The sequence below is a fragment of the Dipodomys ordii genome, unplaced genomic scaffold, assembly GCF_000151885.1.
Source record: "Dipodomys ordii isolate 6190 unplaced genomic scaffold, Dord_2.0 Scaffold5, whole genome shotgun sequence".
In the NCBI taxonomy this organism is placed as follows: domain Eukaryota; kingdom Metazoa; phylum Chordata; class Mammalia; order Rodentia; family Heteromyidae; genus Dipodomys; species Dipodomys ordii.
Window position 1 is genome coordinate 30,412,762 of NW_012267221.1, and position 15,171 is coordinate 30,427,932.

Here is a 15,171-nt window from a genome sequence, read left to right on the forward strand (position 1 = left end):
ATATAGGTTGACCCATTGTAACAATGAAATATATAAGATGCTATGTTGAAAACAAACTTTACAACTTCAGGGGTGGCGGTGGAGCAAAGGGAGGAGGTGGGGAGGGAAGAAAGGGTAGGGAAAAAGCAAAAGGGTGTAACAATGCTCTATAGAATATGTACTCATTACCTTACTGATGTAACTGTGACCCCTCGATACAGTATATTTACAATAAAAAAATAATGGGAAAAGTACCTGAACAGACAGTTCTCGAAAGAAAGCATACAAATGCCAACAACTGTATGTGAATGCTCAATATCACTACTCAGCAGAGAAATGCAAATTAAAACCACAGTGTGATATCTCATTGTGTTAGAATTACTTTTTATCAAAAGACAAAAGATGACAAGAGTTGAGAGGGGTTTGAAAAATAGGAAATACTTACACACTGTTGGTGGGAATGCAGATTAGTATAGTGAATATAGAAAATGTTATAGCAGTTACTTAAAAATTAAAAAGAGAACAAACTTATAATCCAATCCTGAGTATATAAAGGGAATGAGACTAGTCTATGGAAGACATACCTGCACTCTAAGTTTCTTCGAAGTATTAGTCACAATAACCAAGATATAGTCAATCTAAGTACCAAACAAGGAATAAATGAATACGTCACACACAAAAGAAAGAAAAAATGAAGGCTTATCATTTGTGGTAACACAAGTGAGCATGGAGGATATGCTGAGTGAAATACACAAGGCATAGAAAGACAAATACTACATGATCACACCATACATGGAACCTAAGAAGACGCTGGCCAAAGGAAAGAAAAATGATAATCATTAATAATGTATCATATTGTTGCAGAAAATAGTGAGTGGATATAAAATGTCCTCACTAAAAACGTGTTAACTATGTGAGGTCATTGAACAAAAACAGGAAACTTTAAAACACATGGCATACAATAAGCATAATTTTATGTCAATTATAAAAATTTAAACTAACAATCCTCCTCTTTAAAAAATAAAACAACTATCATCCTTGAAAAATTTAACATAGGCAAATTTGAATCCACTTCCCATCTAAAAAACATAATAACTTTTTGAAATTTCCTTCTTCTTCTCTTTAAATAACCTTTTATTTGGGAATATGTTATCTTTGACTTTCTATTTGTTCCTGTCTTTCAAAGTACTGGCGTTTGAACTCTAGGTCTTGCACTTGGTAGGCAAACTATCCACCAACATGAGGCAACCTCTAGCTATATTTGCTTTATTTATTTCTATCAGATAGGATCTGGGCTTTGCACTAGGGTGTTTTAATTTCATAAATCATCTCCCCTCAAAAATATAAAAATGATGTCAACCTGGCTTCTTTTTAGCTACTCTTTTATCTTTATTGCATATGTATGATGTCAACATTTATTTCCTGTTTATACCTTACGTCTGTCATTTCTCAATTCTTGAGAAATGCTAGTAGTAAGAAAGTTTCACACTAAAATTAATTAAGAATAAAGTCAGAAGGGTCAAAACCTTAGAACCTAGCATTTTCCTTGGCTTTAGCTAGGTACTGACTTCTGTGCTTTTTTTTTTATAGCATTATATTGTATAATGGTTTTCCTGCCTCTTTGTTCTATGTTAGCAAGTTAATTCTTCTAGTTTCAATACCCTACTCTATTTCCTGTTTCTCTCCTCTAAAAGGAAGCAGAGTATTGCTCCAATCAAGTCTCATTCTTCATTATTTCACCTAGTTGTTGTCAAGGTCAGCAATGATTTGTACACTGTCAAACGCAGAAGCAATCCTCACTCATCATCCTCAGAAATTTCTTGGGAAGTTAGTGAAGTTGATTATATTCCTCATTCAAACCTTTCTTTAAGTTGCTGGCTAGACACCACTTTCTCTGGGTCTTCTTCCCATAGCACTTCATTTTTCTCAGTCTTCTTTCCTGACTTCTTCCCACTCATTTGCCCCTAAAATATGGTGTAGCCCAAGATCTGCCCTTGGCTATTTTTAAATATTATTTACCAATTCTCACCTAGTGGCCCCAGACTAACGTTTATCTTTATATATTATATATCTGTTTATGACTCCTTAAATTCCATTCCAATCTAATTATTTCTCTTGAATTTTACAGACATATTTCAGTGCCCATTCAGTCTATCTATGTAGATGTGTAATAGTCTTTTCAAAGTTAACACATTCCACCAACCTTTGCTTTTCTTAAACTATTTCATTAGAAGCCTTCTCTGTCTCAGACTTTGATTATTTTAAAGACATATTACTATTTTTGAGAGATAAGGTTTGATCTCAGGATTACCTATTTGAAGGGGCTCTTACACTTGAGCCCATCGTTTTGTTTTTAAGTTATTTTGAGGTATAATCTAGGGTTATTTTCCCGGGTTGGCCATCTTCTTACCTATGGCATCCCCACATAGCTGGGATGACAGAAGCCATCATGGTTGCTTATTGAAATGACAATCTTAGTATTTATTTTTTTTGCCTTGGCTAGCCTTGAACCATGGTTGTCTTCTGAGTAGTTAGGATGAGGCAGGAGCCATTGTACCTGGCCTCAGAATGGATTGGGATCTTCTTCCAATTTGTCTGAGTTTCTTCACTGTACTCTGAAGTACCAAAAAAGTAAAAAAGATGTTTGCCACCTAGGCCTTACTCATTAACCTTACTCCAGCTCTGAAAACACGTCTCTTACCTATCATTAGAAAGATCTACATTTTTATTTCAATTTCAAGTTATACATGAATCCTAGGGTAGGAGATTTTAAGTGACAGGAATTAGAAAAGTGAGGACTCTTCAGTCATGGTAAACTGGAGGTTGACACCTTCACTATACCTGGAACTTTTTTATGTTTTTGGCACAAAAGTTAACTTTAAATCTAAACCTGAGTATCTAAGCACATGGTTATGGTATAGGGTCTAATGTTCCTTCAGGAAAGGAAACATGGACCGGGTCCCACTGTCACAATGAAGAATGAGGGATTCCCTCATTTTCCCAGTTTTCACCCCAAATCACAGTGTCTTGAGCTCTACTCCTAGAAAGAATTCCTTGTGGCTCACAGAAAGGAAGAGTCACAAGATGAAAGCTGTAGAAAGGATCCATTTTAGTATAGTAGGTTTAAAATATGGAGAAATGAAAAACAGAGAAAGAATTCCTACTCTTTATGCAGGAAATGAGAGTTAAATGCTCTCTCAGTCCTATTACTCTTATCATGTAGTTGCTTAAGTTAAAACACGGAATCATTCTTGTCTCTTTTCTATTTTCAGCCGATAAGCAAATCCTATTGGTTATATCTTCAAGATATGTCTGTATCTCTGCCATTTCTCACAATTTCCAAAGCTCTGGCTCCAGGAATAGGCCTGTGCTATTCTGTAAGCCTATTCATTCCCCACCTTCTATTTCTAAAACCCTCATCAGTTTTACACACAGCATCCAGAGTTACTGTTTCAGAATGACAGGAATAAATATCATGGTCTTCCTTTGCTCAACATCATCAATAATGTATGCTTTAAGAGAAAAAAACCTAAATTTCTTCAGTGAGCTGAAGACCAGTATGATACGATTCTCCCTTCTCTTCACCCAGGAAGAGTCTAGAACTTGAGAGAACACAATGTAGAAAAACAAATCTAGTGAAGGAAACTGAGATATAGGAGAATCTAACAATGCAATTCCAAGAAAGAAATGGAAGGCATAGTGAATCCCGATGAAAGTTTTAAGGCTAACTATGAAATGAGGGCTAAAAAATACCCATTGGACTTGGCATTTTCAGGTCATTTATGAATATCGCCTCAGTGGGCTTATAATAGCTTACTAGGGAAATAGGAAAAGGGTTGGCCAGTGTCATTGAGAAATTTCACTTGCCCAATATTAATGATTCAACACAACACACACACACACACACACACACACACATCATAGCAAAACTTTTATCTAGACTTTTAGGCCTGCAGTTTCTTTCAACTTTTATGGTTGTCTTTTTTTTCTTTAATAATAGTGGGGCTTGGACTCTACATGTGATTCATATTCCAGTTCTTTCACTTTCAGGTAGGTTTTTTTTTTCAGATAAAATGCCCCATTACCTTTGCCCACTCTGACCTTGAACCACCTCTCAATAGGGGTTACAGTTGTAGACCATGACTAGTCTGAAAAGCATCCTCCATTAACATTATTATATCTTTGGCTTCATTGCAATAATTACTTCTGATAGTATTTCTCTAATTAACCATTAGTATTATTCTAAGTAAAGTATTTCAACAGTTTTAAGATAGTAACTGGGCTGACTTCTTTTTTAAAGAAAGACATGGCTTAGTGGAACCTTTAAAAATTAAGCAGACAAAATCTGAATGCTAATTTTTATCTATGATTCTTTTTTTTCATAACAATCTGCTAATAAATTCAACATGAGGCTTTTTATTTAGTACTAATGTAATTCAGCCAAACACATTACCTATCAACTCTAATAAACTTTCTTGCCCTAATGAAATATTAATGGAACTTTGCTTGGTATGACATTTATTTTGACACAAAATTATGGGGAGGCTTTAATTTTGTTCTTGAATCTTAATACCAAGATATATTGCTGGGCACTGTGGCTCACACCTGTAATACTAGTTACTCAGAAGGCTGAGTTCTAGGATCCTAGTTTAAAGCCAGCCCAGGGAGGAAAGTCCACAGAACTCTAATCTCCAATTAGTCAACAAAAAGCAAGAAGTAGGACAAAAGAAAAGAAATAAATCTTCTTAACTTTTACCTTACATAGAGAATGAAAATACAAATAATGAGGCAAAAATAATTCCAAGATAAAACCAACAATATTTTAGAGGCTATGCAAGATTTTTTTTTTTACTTTATAAATTGAAATAATCATTTAACTCCCAGGGCAAGTTGTAGAAAAAAGTCTTCAAATGTGGAAAACAGAGTACTTTGCTTGCTTTTAACTGCAGCAAGTAACTACCTGTTTATTCTGACACTAGTATTTCTATAGGCAAATTAAAATTCAAAAATACCAACCAACAACTGTCTCCCTGTCTTGAAGAAACTAATAATTTTCAGGGAGTTCAAGGGAAACTCTTGGACAATTAAATCATTGTTCCTTAGCTTCTTCCCATAATTTAGAGGTTTGCCTTTTGTGACTAGGGGACACTTTTAGCCATTGGACTCTTACAGTGTATGTTATTTGACTCATAACAATATGTTGAATCTACCTGTATTAAAGATCTGGGTGCCAGTGATTCATATCTGTAATGTTAGCTACTCAGGAGGCTATGATCTGAGGATCTTAGTTTTTGACAGCCAGGGCAGGAACATCTATGAAACTCTTTTCTCCACATAACCACCAACAATCTGGAAGTAAAGCTGTGGCTCAAGTGGTAGAGTACTTCAGTAAAAAGGCTTCAGGACAGTGCCCAGGTCCTACGTTCAATCACTAGGACAGACAGATACACATACACACAAAGATAACGTAAAGGACTTTCAAATGTTATAAAAAGAGTTCGGAGTTAGTAGTATATGTGTAAATATGTCTTCTTGTTGATAGGTTTCTTCTCATTCCTGAGAATGAAGGCTCAATGGATGTATAACACATAGAAAATAATCATTTGTGTTATTGCTAGAAAGTTTTCTGCACAGTAAAGGGCAAGTCATATGTTTTATAAATAGTAAAATTAAACCACACTGTTTTACTCATCTTCAATACCTTCTTGTTAAATATCCAGAACTATCATGTGAATATATATACATATATTTTTTAAAAATTAAATTAAACTTAAAGTTTTATTTTCAGTTTTGGTCAATCATGGGGCTTGAACTTGGTTATGGGGCTTGAACTTGACCTGGGCCCTGTCCCTGAGTTCTTCTACTCAAGGCTAGTGCAGTACCACTTTGAGCTATACCATCACTTCTGATTTTCTGGAGGTTAATAGGAGGTGAGTCTCAAGGACTTTCCTGCCCAGGCTGGCTTTGAACTGCAATCCTCAAATCTTAACCTCCTGAGTAGCTAGAATTACAGGCCTGAGCTAGCAGCTCCTGGCCATTGTATATATTTTCAACTGCAATAATAACTTAAGAAATTTCCTAAGAATTAGTTTTTTATTTTCTGTGTGCATAGGCTTATTTCCTTTAATATTTTATTGTTGATTAACTTTCATAGGACCTCATCTATCTATCTATCTATCTATCTATCTATCTATCTATCTATCTATCTATCTATCTATCTATCTATTCCTTCATTCTTCACTTATTTATTTCCCAAATCTGGGCTGAAACTCAGGGCCTGGGCACTATCCCTTAACATTTGGTCAAGGCTGGTACTTTACCAATTGGCTCATTCCTCCACTTCCAGCTCCTTGGTGGTTTATTAGATATAAGAATCTTACTTTAGGGCTGAGAAGGTGGCTCAGTGGTAGAGCGCTTGCCTTGCGTGCCTGAGGCCCTGGGTTCGATTCCTCAGCACCACATAAGAAAAAAGAAAAAAGCTGGAAGTGGCGTTGTGGCTCAAGTGGTAGAGTGCTAGCCTTGAGCTGAAAAGCTGAGGGACAGCGCCCAGGCCCAGAGTTCAGGCCCCAGGACTGGACCCCCCCCCAAAAAAAAGAATCTTACTTTACTGCCTGTTCTGGCTTTGAACCTTGATCCTCAGAACTCAGCCTCCAGAGTCATTGGTACCCAGTTAGACCTTATTTATTTTAAGAGCAATTTTAAAAGATTGCAAGTTTAATTTTTGTATAAACTTCTAATTGTTGTCTATCATTATTGCTTGTCAAATGTTATTTGGAAAGGATTATTAAATGTTTATACTTTATATCTTCTGAAGGAAATAAAGTCAGAAGAAGGACCTAAAAGTCTTGTTAAACTACTGTGGATCTACTGACAGTACACAATGCCACAATGCTAGTGCAAAGAGAATATTATTTTGTGATGAATTTGCTCAACTCATAATTCTTAGTTGGTGATGGTAAAGGGAAGTAGAGTTGAGAGTTAAAAAAATAGCCAAAACTGTTTACTAAACCCTTTCTGGGGTTAGCAGGGGCCTCGTTCTCTCCCCATTTTGTCCACCCTCACATTTGCCAAGCCTTGTTCATTTTGGCTTTATTTTAGAAATGCATTTCTGGTGAGTGAGAAAAGGTTTTGTACTGTGTTTTCAATGACTCACCCAAAATAACTCCATTCAACTTGTAAGAGTCCTGTTCTGAATGCAGATTGTGTTTGTTCTTCATGGCATGAGAGAACTGCAGAAGGAGATTAGAGACAGGAAATGTGGTGGGAAAGGCCAATACAGTCTATATAGTTTCAAACACATACCAGGAAACCTTTTTCTTTTTTTTTAGTTTTTACAAAAGACATGTATATATACACTTGTTTGCCCATGTGTGTGAAACAGCCATTATGAATCCTATACTACTTACAGCTTTTCAAGATCCATTAGTATAGACAGCCACCCAATGTATCAAGTCACTAACTTTCCTTTCTCTGGTCCTCATGAAATGTCAAAAGAAAGGGCGACTACATACAAATGTAGAGTGTCAAATAAATGCATAGCAAATAAATATTTTTTTAAAGTTCTATATAGTACTAAGGAAAAAAGTTTAACAAATTTTATAAAAGCTAAAATAACATTAGAGAAGCAAGTATATAATAACATAATCACATAATAGGACATGGGAAACTGAATAATGGTATCTTTCTGCTTACGTGTACTGCAAAGAAAGCTTTAATATTAATTTGCCTTGGTAAGAACAGAGATTTGATGTGGGTAGATATATCTTTTTATAAGCTTTAATGATTCAAAATGTCCAAAATCTTTAAAAGCAACATTGATGTGTGTGTGTGCGCGCGCACGCGCGCACGCAGGCACATATGCGCATGTGCACATGCACCCACCAATCCAGGGGCTTAAAGATAGGGCCTGGGTGCTGTCACTGAACTTCTTTTGATCAAGGCTAACACTCTACTATAGCTCAACTTCCTGCTTTTTTCATAGTTTATTGAAGATAAGAGTCTCATAGCCTTTCTTGCCAGGTCTGGCTTCAAACTGTGATTCTTAGATCTTGGCCTCTTGAGTAGTTGTAATTACAGGTATGAGACACTGGTGCTTGACTAAAATTACCATTTTAAGACAAGACTAAAAAGAAAAAGAAAAGGATTATTCCAAATTCAAAAGGATGAATCAAATATATACATCTAGGCTTCACAGATGGATGATGAAGGCTTTTCTATTTACATCAAGTAAAGCAGTTTCTGTCCTTCTTTGACTTGTTTTATGAATTAACCCAGGAAACAAACCAAATAAACCTTGTTTTATTACCTAATCAACTTGCTTACTCCATGGCTGGTGAAGATTAGATTATTCTTACCTGTTGCTCAGAAACAGGAGAGATCTGAATCACTGAAAAGGAGACAAGTTGGTCACAACGTTTCATTACAGACAGAGAAAATGTCTTATTTGACAAATAAGAAACACTTATCTGTGAATAAGTGGTATATGACAATCCTCTATGTTTACTGCTAAGCAAAGTTCCTGTAGTATTAACCTGTTCTGCTCTGGTCATTAAAATAGCAGATGATTATATGATATTTGTGCCTCCTAAAAGATAAACTATCCTAAAAATCCTTACATTTTTGCTTGTATGGAAATTTTGAGTATTATGTTTGAGTTATAGAAAATAATTATGGAATTTTATCTCTTTAAATTATGTAGGAAAATATTAAAACCAGAAGAAATTATTCATTCATACTAATCACTAAAATCAGACTATCTTTCTTCATAATTCAATGACTTGATATATAAATAAGTCTTTGAAAATTTTTGTTGGAAATAACCTTACAGTTTATTGTCATAGATTCACATTTTCCTTTATTGTATTACAATTTATTCCACTGAGATCTCTGGAAATGTTCATAGGTATTGAAAGACCCAAAAGAATTCCTTTTGGAATGAGTTTTAGAAGAACTAGGCAAACAAAATTAAATCACTTTAAAAAATTAATCTGAAGGATTTTTCAACTCTTTGACATCGAGATTGAACTGAGGATAGAAGAAAAGAAGGAAGATAACATGCAGGGTTTTCAAAATAACAGGTTAAATTTTGATTGAATTGCAAGCCTACTACTCTCTGACCAGAGTATGAATTACTAAAATTTTGAGACACAGAAAAATATGTGATTGTATAAATATAAATAATATCTTAACTAGAACCAGGAGGTCAAAACTTAAGTAGAAACAAAAAATGTCTACTCTGTAATAAATCTGTAATTTTGAAGCATGAATTGAGGTTTGGGTTGGTAAAATATAACTAAAGTAATCAAATCAAGTATAATGTTTCACTTATGATATAAGCTTTTCCATTTAAAATTGTATCTGTACCCTTGATTTATTCCAGTATTAAAATACAGCCACATGAGAATCAAGATAGATCCACTACAGTGGCATAATGTGAAATTGATTTTCATATGCCTTTTGCAATATAGCAATCCTAATGAGAACCTACTTTATTTGACGCAATCCATTAATTTGGGAAAGTTATGATTGCTGCTTTGCAGATGAAGGAAATGATTGTCGGAGCTATTGGTTGTCTTACTCATTGCTGTCCCCCTTATATCGTGCTCTGTGGAATTGTTCACCTGTACAAGTTTTTCTTTCTGTGTTGTAAGCATCAAAGACTTAGGCAATGTTCTTTAAGAACAACATGTGCTTTCATGGTTGCCTACAATATAGTATTTGTTTGGAAAATTATTACCAAAAAAATCAAATGTTTAGATTTTTCTCCTGTGTCACGTTCATTATTGAATAAATGAAATAGTTTAGAATAAAAACAAACTCAGTTTACAATAGCACCTGAATCCCTCAGTTTATAAGGGATTCTTGCTATTGATGCATTTTCTTCTTAATCTATACCCTCAATTTCTTTTTGTAAACAAATATGTAATCATTCATTTAGGGTAATTATGCAAAAGTAGAATTGCAAGGGTAAAAAATAGGTATATGTAAACCTTTTTGATATTATCTCTTCTGTGACATTAGGCATTATCACATAATAACTATTATTACAATTATATACGCAGCAAATACTGAGATCTTACTATATGTCAAACACTATTTGAAGCATTTTAAACATAGTCAGACATTTTTTTTCCCACCAAGGTTCTATGTTGGGTATTATAATACCCATTTGACAAACTAGGAAACAATTTGTCATAGGTTAGTTACACAAATATGTACCCTCAGCTTTTTACATTAAAAGTTTCTGTGAAGCCAGGGGTTAGTGGCTCATGACTGTAATCCTAGCTACTCAGGAGGCTAAGATCTGAGGCTCATGGGCCAAAGCCAGCATGAGCAGGAAAGTCCATGAAACTCTTATCTTCAATTAAGCACTAGAAAACCGGAAGTGGCGCTGTGGCTCAAAGTGGTAGAGTGCTAGCCTTGAGTGAAAAAGATTAGGGACAGTGCCCAGGCCCTGAGTTCAAGCCCCACGACTGAACAACAACAAAAAAGTAAATGAAAAAGGAAATACATATTTATAATTTTAATTTTGGAGGTTTTAGCCATTGCTTACTCTTTTCTAATAACACAGGATTTTTTTCTTTATGATTCTGGGGTAATTATTTTTAAATATAAACAATAATTCATTATTTTTTCTCAGAAATCTTTTGTTATCTAACAATATACTTAAACAGTAAACTTAACTAAAATATAATATGACTTAGAAAAATAACATGGAAGCATCATTTTGTATTCTGAAGAATATAAAAAAATAGAAAACTTACATGAAAAGGCCTCAGTATTCCTCGTGGGATTAGCACTGCATAAAAGGTGCAAAAAGAATATTGAGAAATGTTCTGTAAACTCTCAAGTATATGATTTAGCTGACAAGCCAAATATTCTGACCAGGGCCACTTTATTGCATAATTCAGCCCTCAAATAAATGATACACTCTGCTTATTTCAGGGAATTACAGAAGGTTTGTGATCAGGAGTGGTGGAACCAAGGTGTGGATCTACTGGATTTTAAAAGTAATGAAGGTGTTGGACAGAAAGTACAGGAGTGAATTAAGATGCAAAGACATGGATATGACAGAATAAAACTTGGGAGCAGCAGGTGGATAGGATGAGGGTCCTTCCATAAAGGCCCTAGATAACACCAGGAAACAGCAAAGCATGCTGCCATTTCCTTTCAGTGTCTGTTCTCTATGCGCATGTGTCGCTCTTCACTTCCCCACACGCAGCTAAACTTTGCCCTATTTTTTGGAGGTCCATTAAATGATTAGCTGCTTCCTAATACAGGTAACCCCAAAACTAAGAAATCTTAATGATCCAAAGAACATATTTTCTAATAGTGACATTTCAAGCCATTCAAACAGCAGTATCACTTTCTAACTCCTCTCACATTTTGCAATACGAGGGCCAGAATAAAACCATGATGCTCTTGGAAAGCTAGCTGGGAATTTGGAGCAGATCTTGGGTATATTAATAAGCCACAGAACTGTTGATCTCAGTTTTAAAAAAAGAGTGCCAGAAATAAGATACAAATAAAATGAAGGCAGGACAATCAGCAATTTTAGTAGTATATGCCTTATGTGTAAATGCTAAATGCCTGAACAAAAATTAAGCACTCTTACTTCCTCAAGAGCAATCAATACAGCAAATTTTCCAAAAACTGTGTTTTCCTTTAACAATCAGTGACAATACAATCCACCTTTACTATACTATTTACTATTTACAAGTGCAAAATATATTCCTTAAACTATTCTATGCAAAAATATTCCTGTCCTTCCAGCTAATATAAAAGGGTATGCTAAGTGTTTGTTTTTCAGAGAAAAGCAAAGCACTGGGAGAAAGGCTTAGTGATACAGTCAGTACATGTGGACAGTTGGGATGTAATTAAGAGGCACACTTGCTCCACATGTCCAACTGTGTCTGATTTTGGATAGAATTGGCGTCGTTTTGCTCATGAGAATGAAAAGTTACCTATGAAGAAACTCATTTGAAAGTTAGTTTGGGACCTTGGCATGTATGTTTCTTGTAACATCTACTGCCAAAAGTCTATCCAAGGAATGCCCCCCCCCCATCCCAAATCATCCGCTTTCCTTCACCTATGGTTATTTTCCCTTGCTTCGTTTTCATATGTCAGTAAAGTAAGAACGTGGCACGAACACACAGCTGGATTTTTGTGTGTTTGTTTTTATCCTTTCTCTCCACGTTTGATATTTTGACATATCCTTCTCCTTCATCTTTACTCCGATCTCTGGGACATTAAACATCCCACAGTCAAGCAACTCCCCAGAGAACAGGACTGAGGAGGGAACCCGAGCAGACACTGGGTTTTCTCGCGGGGGCGTTTTGTGAGACATGACCTTCCCACTCCACGGCCAAGAGGAGCGGCAAGAAGAAAGTTTTATTAGCAAACACCTCTTTGCCAGTCTCTGGGCAGCAGCAAGAGGCGGATCCGCTCACCCCCCCCGGCCCCGCCCCCTCAACCCGCTCCCTGGGCCGGAAGGGGGCGTGGTCAACGTCGCGAGGGAGGGGCGTGGACACCCAAGGGGCGTGCCGGCCTCAGTGGAAGGGGTGTGTCCTCCACGGCGGGTGGGGTGGGGACAGAGCCGGGGGCGGGGTGCGCAGACTCGGGGAGCCGGGGCGGCCTCGCAGCGGGGGCGGGGAGCGGGGGCGGGGAGCGGGGCTGGACCCGAGCTGGGCTCCGGCCGGGCTCGCTCTGATCACTAGTGCTCTCGCGCTGCGCCCCGCCGGCTTCGGCTTCATGTGAAGCGCCGGCCCTCCGCCCCCTCCCTCCCCTTCCTTCCCTCCCTCCCTCCCTGTCCCCTCCTCCTCCGGCGTCCGCTCCGGCTCCCCGGGGCCCCCAGCCCGGCCGGGCGCTGACAGCAGGGGCGGGGGGTCCCCGCGGCCGCGTCTCGCGCAGGCTTCAGCCCGGACCGCGGAACCCCCGGGGCGGCCATGGACAGGCCCCTGGCGGCCTCGGCGGAGGCGGAGGAGGAACTGGAGTGGCAAGTGGCGAGTCGCCGGAGGAAGGCCTGGGCCAAGTGCCGCAGCTCCTGGCAGGCGTCGGAGACGGAGGATCTGTCCACCGAGGCGACGACGCAGGACGAGGACGAGGACGACGAGGAGGACCTCCCCGGAGGGAAGCTGCCCGCGGCCGCGGGGCGAGGTCGGTGGCCCCGGGCCGGGTGGCTGCGGGCGGGGAGGAGTCGGGGAGGTGCAGAGCCTGGCGGGCCCCGGAAAGCGTCCCGCGCCCTGGGCGCGCGCGGCCGGCCGGGGAAGGTCCCGGACGCTGGCTAGGCCCGGGAAGGGGGGTGCGGGGGGAGACTGGGGACACTTCCGACCTTTCAGGGCGCGCGCGTGACCGCGCGTCGCGGCGGCGGTGCACACCTGAGTGCCGTCCGACCGCCGCGAGCCGCCGCCACGCGCGGCTTCGCGCAGCCTTCGGCCCCCTGGTGGACTCTGCGACTGGGGAGGGTCCGTGCTGACCCAGCCGTCGGGGGGCCTGGGAGGGTCCCTCACGCGCTTTCCCCCTCCTCGCTCTGCCTCGCAGGAAACGTTCCCAACGAGAAGATCGCGATATGGCTGAAGGACTGCCGGTGAGTCCCCCACCCGCCTCCCACCCCTGGAGATCGCGCCCCCGGGGACGCATGCCAGCTCGCCCCGGCGGAGGGACGGGCTGGTCCCTGGGGTCCCCGAGCGATGATAGACGACGAACCGGAAAGACCGCTTCCTCTTCGAAGCGATTAGAAGTGGAAGTGCGGTACCGCGGCTACCGAGTCTGTGGTGTGGGAGTGTACTTCCAAGGAGGACGAAAACTGCCCGTGGGGGATGTTAACGTCAGGAATCAGACAGCTAAAAACGTGTCGTCCGTGGGCGCTCCTCGCTGCTTCTGCGCCCCCCCCCTTTGCCTTTTATGCTGGCATGTGTGCATCTGGCACGGAATTATTTTCCTTTGAAATGGGTTTTGGATGAGTTTCGTTTACCGAACTGTGCTAGCTCAAAGGGCTTTAGTCTTATTTCTATGCCTGCATTCTGCTTGGGGAGCTAACAAAACCAGTTAACTTTGTGCGTGTAGTTTAACTTCTGGAGCCGGGATTTGTCCGACGGCACTGGAATTTGCACAAAGGAAATAGAGCTTTGAAAGGCATTCAGATGCATAAATCTGTTTAATTACACGCTTTGGCAACTGCTACAAAATGTTTGATAAAATACAGAAAAGATGAATCATTGTAAATGATCCTGACCAGAGGGGAAAATGGGCTTTCTTTTTCTTTTTCTTTGGATGTTTGCTAGTTTGTGCGAAGAATGTTTTAGCATTCTGTGTCGTTGATTCTGAACATGATTTTGCTTTCTCACTTTAGGCTTCTCTGAATGCTTTAATGATACTTTTTCCCCAGTACTAAAATTAGGGAAGTTTTCTTTTTTAAATTATTCTCTCATATATCAGTTTCTTTTTCTCCTTAAAGGCAGATGAAACGTTGACCACCAGTGCATTAGTGCTTTGCTTTGATTAACTGACTGGAATTTAATGAACCTCTTCACTCCTTTCCTTTTATTCCTGATGCAATGGACTGTTCTGAAATACCATAAAATTTATGAAATTTCTCTTTAAAGATGGACAGAAACAAATTAACCCCCAAATTAACAATCTAGCTCTAATTTAACCCCCTGATTTCCTAATTAGGGGATTTGGGCCTTAAATATTAGCTCCCTTCAGAAATCATCCTAGTACATCACTAGCTCATGTAATTATTCAATACCAAACTAGTGTAAAATATAAAAGCTTGAAATTTTAGATAAACAACTTTTAGGACTTTTTAAGGTAGAACCTGTGAAACCAGTATCTTTCATATTTCTTCTTAGGAAATCTCTTAGAATGTTTTGAAGCTTTTACTCAGGCCTCTAAAACTTTGAATCTCAGTTTTTACATAAAAACAGTCCTAACTTCAGAACTGGCTTGTTCTTGGTATCTTAAAATAGAATTTCTTATTCAAAATATGTTCATAGTGTTTTTTATAACTTAAAAAAATTAGGAAATATTAAAAAGTGTAAGAATCATCACATTTATGATATATAGGAATTAAGGCTGGAAGAGATCATATCAAGTAGGGAAGTATATTCAGATAAATTCAGTTGGGGCAATGCTGACATTTCATTCAGTAGGATACAACCATTTCTGAAAATTTCAGAAGTTTTATTGCTT

General features: G+C 38.9%; 1 protein-coding gene across 2 annotated transcripts in view; it reads left to right on the forward strand.

The window, feature by feature from the left end:
* The first annotated feature begins 12,814 nt into the window (after positions 1-12,814).
* Ssfa2 (sperm specific antigen 2) overlaps positions 12,815-15,171 on the forward strand; it is a 38,493-nt gene continuing 36,136 nt past the window's right edge. For both annotated transcript variants that reach the window (XM_013029009.1, XM_013029016.1), the window contains exons 1-2: positions 12,815-13,134; positions 13,519-13,564. In XM_013029009.1, the coding sequence (XP_012884463.1) occupies positions 12,924-13,134; positions 13,519-13,564 (257 nt within the window). In that variant the 5' untranslated portion in view covers positions 12,815-12,923. The remainder of the gene's footprint in view (positions 13,135-13,518; positions 13,565-15,171) is intronic.